Source organism: Nothobranchius furzeri, chromosome 15 (genome assembly GCF_043380555.1).
Source record: "Nothobranchius furzeri strain GRZ-AD chromosome 15, NfurGRZ-RIMD1, whole genome shotgun sequence".
NCBI lineage: Eukaryota > Metazoa > Chordata > Actinopteri > Cyprinodontiformes > Nothobranchiidae > Nothobranchius > Nothobranchius furzeri.
In genome coordinates, this window is record NC_091755.1 from 39,509,766 (window position 1) to 39,519,109 (window position 9,344).

General features: G+C 41.9%; 1 protein-coding gene across 1 annotated transcript in view; it reads right to left on the reverse strand.

Moving 5' to 3' along the window:
* The window catches only part of syt6a (synaptotagmin VIa), a 125,194-nt gene extending 123,835 nt beyond the window's left edge, over window positions 1-1,359 (reverse strand). Inside the window, exon 1 of the mRNA XM_054744571.2 lies at window positions 1,150-1,359. Coding sequence (XP_054600546.1) covers window positions 1,150-1,306 — 157 coding nt within the window. The 5' untranslated portion in view covers window positions 1,307-1,359. The remainder of the gene's footprint in view (window positions 1-1,149) is intronic.
* Between the last annotated feature and the right edge of the window lie 7,985 nt (window positions 1,360-9,344).

Genomic DNA, 9,344 nt, shown 5'->3' on the forward strand with positions numbered 1-9,344 from the left:
CCTGTGTCAATATACTGTCTCCCTACTCAGTGATCCTCCATAAAAACTCACATGCATTAATTTTAAAGGGGACATAGTATTATGCAGAACTCACCTATTGCACTGCAAGGTGGGTTTCCACTGCCTCTATAAACACACCACACCTAACAAAAAGTCCATCTGTTTTCTGCCAGTGTTTGCTTCAGGAATTACATCCTAAGACGAGCCATTTCAAAAAGCCCCGTTTGTGATGTCACAAACAAGGAAATTTGCAAAGCCCCCCCACCCCCCCCCCACCCCCCACCACCACCACCACCTCTTTAGCCTGGACCAGCAGCAGCCCTGAGTATAATAGTTCACTCAGGAAGGTACCAATGTTGTCAAGAATAAGTCTGTTAAGAATGCTCTTAGATTATTCAAAAATTATTCATTCATTAATGTTTTTATTGTAAAATAAATAAAAACCAATATAGTTAAAGACTTGGATTCAGATTTAATGCAAGTAGATAATCCTGAATGACTTGGATTGATATTGGGCCAAAGAGTCTTGATTGGTACATCCTGATTCTTTCTATTTTACACACAGACAGACAAATAAATCCTTTTAGGGTGTAAATTTAATTATCGACACACATGGTAAAAATACTCAGGCTTTGCTTGACAGGCTGCAGTTGAAATGTACCTAAAGAGCTCACATGTGCCAGAGCAACAGATCCACGAGGCTGCAACAGATGAGTAAATCAGCCCTCGTGAATAAGTCAGACATCTCATTCAGGGTGCTGAAACTTAGCAGATTAGCCCTGAATGCTTCTGCTTTTGTACAACCGCTGCACGTGTTCATTTGCTGGCTACCAACGCACAAAATTAAATTCTAATTCCGTCTTGTTTTTCAGACATCAGCTGACATTTGATCCATTGAGGATAAAGAAGCTCAAACTGAGGAGACGAAATAACTTTGAAAACTCATGGGTGTCCTGATGGCTTGGAACAGGAAACTCTGTCTGAACCCTCCACCACAGTTCACACATAAGGACAATAGCAGTAAAAACATAAACAGGACAGAAAAAAATTATTCAACAAATTAATTATATAGCCATCCTCCAGGGAGCAGATGTCGCCTTACGGAGCACATGCTGCCTTGTACACTCTGCGCTGTAGATCCTCGCCTACCTGCGTCTTTGTGGTCCGAGTCCTGACTGGTCAGTGCCAACAGGAAATCCTGACAGGCGTCCTGATCCAGCACGGTACTGTTGAGCAGGCAGAGGTCAATAAGGAGGGTTACAGCTTTCTGACAGAGCATGTCATACTCCTCACGGTCAGAACTCATGCTCCCAGCCGCATCCTGAGCCGTGTGTGCTCATCCAAGAGGGACTAACGCACTACCCCCCCACCCCACCCCCCAAAGCACACACACACACACACACACACACACACACACACGGAGACGTAGCATGAAAAAGACAAATGCAACTTGTCTGCATCCATGGCAGACACTCTCTTTCATCCACTCTCTCTAGTGTTTATACAAAGATACACTCAAGTGTGTGTGTGTGTGTGTGTGTGTGTGTGTGTGTGTGTGTTTGTGTGTGTGTGTTTTAGCGGGGCCTGTGTTGTATGAGCATGTGTTTGTGTGCAATATCGTGTGCACATGTGAATCACATTAGTCCCCAGGTAATATCAGAGTAGAAGAATTGCAGCATATCTATGTTTTCTAAAATTAGACCTTTTGCGCTGATCTGCCTGTGCACGAAACTTAAAAACAAATAAAAAATACTCTTTGTAATGTCCGCTGGCCTTGTTTATCGCAGGTCGGCTCACTCGGCTGACTTGACTGATCTCCGGGGCTCAGAACATCTCAGGTGATGGGTTTCCCTTGGGCTGAGCCTCCTGTGACCGCCAATGTCCCACCTACTGCACCGATATCTGCTTACAGCATGAAATCATGCTAGAACTGTTTGTGCGAGAAAGGCGTTGACAACGGGAGAAAACAAGGTTCAGAGATCCCTTGGAGTAACGGCTTAGTCGTTACTCTGTAGACAAACGCAACGTAAAGCAACAATCCTGCAATAAAGACTCCTCAGGATGCACGAAATTATGTTTTGTTGTTGTCGAGCAGAAATTTTGCTGCATTTCTATTTCAGATCTTTTTTTATCATCAAGGAGGAAATAGAAAAATCGCATTTTATTAGCTTTTTTTTTTGGAGGTGCAAATTTGTAAAAAAAATTAAAATGAAGTTATGGGGTTAAAACACAAAACAATCCAGTTGTTTATTTGAATTTAACAACAGAGTGTTTCTTATTACAATTATTACAGTTTCATGGCTGCCATAAATTTTAAATATGTTGTGTTTATGTTTGGTTGTTGTCAGCAATACCAATTTTATATACGTGTATTCATGAGTTGCAATAAAACGATTTAGTTAAACTCACATTGTTTTTAAAGCACCAGTTCACGCTGAAAATCTCAAAGCACTAATAAAATGAACTCATTCATATATCAGGTCCAGAATAAAGCCAGTTATAATCAGTAAATCCAATTCAGTTGTTGCAAAATTTGATTCTGCAGTTTTAAGGTTTAAACGAGTATATTTCTGGTTTAATCAATACATTTTCAGTGGTCTCTAGAAGGAATGAATGCCTTGTTAGTCATTCTCGGGGGGAACAAATATACCAGTGCACCATTTTGCTGTCCTAAAAGGTGTCCACGTCACCCCTGAGCTTCAGACGGCAGGTTATGGAGTCTTATTTCCTGATGTTTGTGTCTCGCCCCAGACTGGATAACAGCAACATGACTCTACTTCTGACTTTCAACGTGGATGTTTCATCTCCACAGACAACACAAGCCTGGAGGGGCTTCTACCATGCGGTGAAACTGCTAATGCTAATGGTTAGCTTAACCCCATTAGCATTCCAGCGTCCTGCCCATGGGACAAAACCCCATTGCATTCATTGAACTTCAAAATTTAAGGGATTAATTTACCCGACTGTAATCAGGTGTGTAGTATAAACGTGTGGCCAAATGTTTGTAGAAGGACACTAGTGTTGGTTTTCGTGAAATGTCATGCTTTAGTGCTTTTTAATGTCACTATTGATAAATGCCATGTAACATTCTACGGTCCTTTATTTTAGCAAATGGTCATTATTTGTAGTGTTCATTATCTATTTTACAGGACCTGAATAATTCATCCTGACATGCTGTCAGTCAGCTTCTGGTTTAGGTCCTGAATGATGATAGAGCTCAGTTTTTGTTTGAGTTGTCAGATTTTGTGTGTTTTTTGTGCCCACAATCTGCCTCTTCATTAGTTGCCGTAATGTCTGGACTATAGAGCGCACCTCAATATAAGCCGCACCGACAAAAAAAAAATGTTTTCTACACACACACACACACACACACGCCGCACTCAAATACAAGCCGCGGCGCAGCAGCCACATGCAGGTCTCTGGCGCACAGCGCATGTACGGGCGTAACATAAGATAATTAGACAGAAAGACGCTACACGGAGGTTTTTCGTCATTGTTTTAATTCAACAAAACGGATTTTAAACACGGGTGAACGTGCCTGCAAGTTTAGAAAAGAAAACAGCACTGATAGCATTCATACTTCTGGATGGTTATAAAATAAAAACAGCACTGACACGTTATTACCGGTCATTTGCATGTTTAGAAGAAAAGAACAGCGCTGACACAGCATTAATAAGGCCTGGATGTTATGAAATAAAAACTGCACACTAAACACGCCTGGTTAGTAAATAAAACACACTTGCCTACCAGAAGAAGTCATTCGCTCTCATCTTCCTCCTGCGCTCTAAAGCCATTAAAGTCCTCTTCTTCAGTGTCGGAGTTGAACAGCCTCAGAAGAGCTTCGTCACATATCTTTTCTGTGGCGATGTCAGTGTCGCTGGCCGTGTTGCTGTCATCATCCCGGGTGAAGCTGGCTTGAATGAGTTCTTCCCGCTGCCGTCTCCAGCGCCGAACCATGGATTCATTCATGCCAAGCTTACGTGCGGCAGCACTGTTTCCCTCCTTTACTGCCAGATCGATGGCCTTCAACTTAAATGCGGCAACATATGAACTCATACGTGTAGTTTCCATGATGAGGGGGTATGGATTAGAAAAACATTCTTCATCATGCCGGCTGCTTGCATGTGCTAAATTAAAATGAGCACTTTCTTCGATTTCCACTTTTGACTTCCACCTGTTTCACTTTCTGCTAAAGCGCCCCCTGGCAGGTGAAGGAAATATTCAGTAAAGCCGCACCTCATTATAAGCCGCGTGGTTCAAAGCGTGGGAAAAAAGTAGCGGCTTATAGTCCGGAAAATACGGTACTTACTTTTTGTTTTTGGAGGACCAGTTGGGAGCCCGGTTGGGTGTGGTTTGGACTTCTCCCAGTACAAGCACAGATTTGCGTTGGTATTTTGTTGGGAGGGAATGTTAACTCCATGTTTATTTGGGATAAAGGGAGTGTTACTGGGTTCTGTAAGGTTGGGAGGGAGGTTGTGTCTGGGTTATGGTAAGGGGTTATTTGTGATTTGGTTTCATACGTGACACTTTTCATGTTTTCTATGTGTAAGTTATGACTGGTGGGACAAATGATAGACAAACACCTGGAGGCCCGATTACATGTGTGAGCTGAAATGTCAAATCCCTTAATAATCCTCTAAAATCTAGGAAGGTCATGGCTCATTTAGAACGGCTTAAATCAGATATAGACTTTTTGCAGGAAACGCATGCCTGTTCAGAAGATGAATGTCTGTTAGGAAAAGAAATTCTGGTCAGATGTGTCAACTTTTGGCTCGAAATCTAGGGGGGTTGCTATGGTAATTGGTAATCTTGTACAATTTACGGTTTGTGAACGTGGAGATTCTGAAGGGGTGTTATACGATTGAGCTGGGTGAATCGTTCACATTTCCAGTTGTCCTAGTGTCGATACACGCATCGAATTAGGAGGATCACTCCTATCTTACTAGGTTGTTTCTCAGTTACCTGACCGCTCACTCTATTCCCTCACAGTGGGTGGAGACGCTAACTGTGCGCTCTCCTCACTGAACTGGAGTGCGACTGCACGGCACTAAATCAGCTCAGTCCAATCAAAATTTCTTGGAGTCTTTTGATAATAGTGAACTGATGTGATAATCAAAACTACTGCTGAGAAAGCATTTTTTTATGTTGAAACTGCTAATTCAGTGCACCTAAATGCTCCAACAGTAATATGAATGATCTAGAATGTAATTAAAAGCAAATTCTCCAAATTACTTTTTTAATAAAACATGTATGGGTGCATTCTTTGGAGCAGAGGAGGGGGGGCTGTGGGCATACAAGGTTTTCAGTTTGAAATGTGTGTGTGTTTTCATGGATGGCAAATCTTTCAAGGATGACCGCCCTGTGGCTGCCGATGTCGAACTTGATTCATCACGTAAAACCCATCACAAACGGCTCCCTCTCTCAAAGCTACGCTAATCAACATCACTTTCAAACTCCTCCTGCAGGGCACGGCTGCAGAGTTTCTGCAGCATACAGTGTGTGTGTGTGTGTGTGTGTGTGTGTGTGTGTGTGTGTGTGTGAACAGGTTTAAGTGTGTCAAATTGTGTTAATCAGCACAGCCAGGGTTGGAAGATTGTAATATTACTTGCTCCGACTCAGTAAAAATATTGCAAATGTGTTTAAATTTGAGTCAAACAGAAGAAATCACAATCCAATCCAATTTTATTTATATAGCGCATTTAAAAACAGCATGTCAGCTGAACAAAGCACTGCACAGAGTTAAAACCTAAAAAGCCATTTAAAATACACATACATACACATTAAACACAGATAAAAGCATTCATAAAATAGAAACACCTAAAAACAATACAAATGTATAAAACAGCCAATAAAAGAGAAGTCAGTAAAACAGAAGAGCCACAGCATAAAAGACCGATCATTGGCCAAAAGCCAAAATAAAGAAATGTGTCTTCAGGCTGGATTTAAACTGTGCCGGTGAAGAAGCCTGGCGTACCACCAGAGGGAGTGCGTTCCAAAGTCTTGGAGCTGCAAAGGCGCACGCTCCCCACGAGCTTTATATTTCATTTTAGGGACTATGAGCAATACATGATCAGCAGACCTTAGTGACCGGGGGGGGGGGGGGGGGGGGGGGGGGGAGCAGCTCTGAGAGGTATAAGGGGGCAAGACCATTCAGGGCTTTGTAAGTAAAAGTAAGAACCTTGTTTTGAATTCGAAATTGCACAGGAATCCAGTGTAGATCTTCCAGAATGGGAGTGATGTGGCAGCGTCCATTAGCATTAGAAAGAAATCTGGCTGCAGCATTCTGGACTTTCTGCAGACGATTTAGGACAGATACTTTTACACCAATTAGAACCGAGTTGGAAAAATCGAGTCTGGAAGTGATAAATGCATGAATCACTGATTTTAAGTGTGGCCTCTTAAGAATGGGCTTTAGTCGGGCAAGGCGACGAAGCTGGAAGAAGCAGGATCGAACAGTGGCATAACATGTGCACAAATTCATACAGAAACAGATAAAGACACTTAATTATGTATAAAGCCATAAAACGAGCTTTAGAATAGAAAATAATAGAATTAGAGATGCTTGATATCGGCCTTTTTACCAATATCTGTTAAATTGATATGGTCCGATTACTAATTTCCGATGCCGATATACACGATACAAATATTTGCCGTGTCCCACTCTCATAACAAAAAAGTAAGGATGTCCCGATGCAACTTTTTCCACTTCCGATACGATACCGATATTGCAACCTTCCGTATTGACCGATACTGATATCAGCACAAATCACACATACTTTTGCCTATTTTACAGTGTAGAATGTACAAAAGGCCTGATCATGTGATTTTACTCAAACAGAAAGCAAAATCCAGCAACAGTAAGTATAAAAAACTGACCAATGTTTTATTAACCTTTGGTTGCAAAAATGTGAACAGCTGAGGTTAGGGACATAAGGAAAATATTGTTCACTGGCCAGCTGCTACAAGTTGTGTCTAAAGTTTCACTTTCACACACTGTGAACATCCTCGTGCAACATTTTGTGATCCTGCTTCAAATGCACGATGAGGTTGGACGTATCAATCTTCCCCGGTTCTTGCACCACGGGGAACGTGTGCACGACAAGTGTTGCACTGAGCCAAACTCTTTTTCGGACCTTAACAAAAAATTCAGCCACGTGGCCAACATCGTTCCTTGCTACTTTGCTAGCACGCACCGTTCTGATCACGTGGACTTTGCACGCTGGATCTGGGTGCTGTTAGACAGAATTGCTAGAATGGAGTTTGAAGCGGAACGTACTGCTAGATTTTTGATGAAGATCGATATAATCCGATACAGTGCTTTTGAGCCGATATCCGATATCAGTATTGGAACGAGACGGACACCCCTACAACAAAAGAACTATAGCATTTTAGGTTACTATCATATTTCCTATCAAGTTTAAATTTGAAACCGTTTCCATGCAAATTGACAACTACTTTAGTAACAGGAAAGGTGCCATGTTTAATTTGTTTCCAACAGCAGCTGAATCTCATTCTGCCCATGCTAAGATGTGTATTTTAATTAGTAAAGTCATTTTACTTTTTCTGCATATTGAGATACTGTGATGACCATTTATAAATGTCTTCAGATAATTGTTCTCTCCAGAACTCGAGGGCGTGCAGGTCGGATAGCAGCTGACCCTTCGCACCCGGGTCACAGACTTTTCGAGCCGCTTCCCTCAGGCAGGAGGTTCTGGTCCATCCGGACCAGAACCTCCTGCCATAAGAACAGCTTCTTTCCATCTGCCGTTAGACTTGTGAACAGCTTATAAACACACAACCATGCTGGTCTTCTGTACTCGACACAGCGTCACGTTATCGGCCATGTTACCATTACCTGCCTTTTTTATAGCTGAAATTTTTATTCTAGTTTTTTTTTAGTTATATTTTATTCTATTTTTAATCTTATTTTTCATGTAATATGTAGCACATTAGTACTGAAGCAAGTTCTGAGTTTGTGAATTGTTTGTTCACTGACAATGGCAATAAACCTTTTCTGATTCTGATTCTGATTCTGATTCTGATGAGAAAAGCAAACCTTGAGTGAAGTATCTTGTTTTTGCTTTAGTCGTTTGTTAGCTGCCGAGCTCCATGTAGCCGTGTACTGTGAGCATTGGCATAGATTTATAAATCTACGCCCCTCTCGTTTATGTTGATGTTCTCTCTTTGATCCATGATAAAACAATAAAGTACTGATGTCCCACATTCTACACACTTCTTGTCATGTTAAATTTTACTGAAAAGCTATTGTGTGTCACCAACATTTTAACATTAAAGGTGTCAATTTAACCCTTTGACAACAATTGTTTCATATCTATACAAGTATTTATTTTTAATACTTTTATTAATATAACAATACTGTAAACTACTTTTGATACTCTTATTTTGATATATACAGTCAGACAGGCTTTTATTGTGACGATCAGGAGTGTGTGGGCTGGTTGTTGGGGAACGTGACTGCTGTAATGTGAAGTGACGGTGGTGATAATAAAAGAGCCTGTCGAGTTCGTGGCCGTCGTCCTCTCTTCATGTGCAGCTTTTATACAGTTAGCGTCACCCTCCCATGCAGGACCCACGGTTACACTCTCGCTTTTGGCCCCATGTGTCACTCACGTCGCGTTGCAAACACAGGAGTCTTGCACACGACTAGAACACCTGTGGGAATTAGTAGCACCAGCTTTCAAGGCTGCAGAACAGCTGTGTTCCCTGAAAAAGGCCCTTTTGTATAATTCTGAAATATACATTATTTTCAGTTTTGAGTAACCTTACCTTCTTTTTTTTTTTTTTTACCTCTGGCAGTTCACCACTTAACTTTGTACCATTTCAAGCTATTCATTGGACTTGAATGACAATCTGCAACAAAAAACTGGGAAAATTGGAGCGTTCTAAAACTTTTGACCGGTAGTGTGTGTGGCCATTTTACTGGGTACACCTGTTCAACAGCATGCCAACGCAAATGACTAATCAGCCAATCTCATGGTGGCAACCAAATGCATTCAGGCATGTAGACGGGTCAAGACGATCCACTGCAGTTCGAACCTAGCTTAAGGATGGGGAAGAAATGTGTTTTAAGTGACTTTGAACGTGGCATGGTTGTTGGTGCCAGACGAACTGGTCTGAGAATCTCAGTGTTACGGACCCTGAGTTCTCCAGCGCTCAGCTTCTACTCCGCACCCTTATTCCTGCACCATTTTCAGGACCTTGGAGAGCGCCCAGCTCCCTGGCTTCACTCTATGCAGCTGACTCCCATCAGGAATCACCCAGCTGGAGCAGATAAAGATCAGCGCTGCTCAGAGAGAGAGAGAGAGAGCGAGAGAGAGAGGATT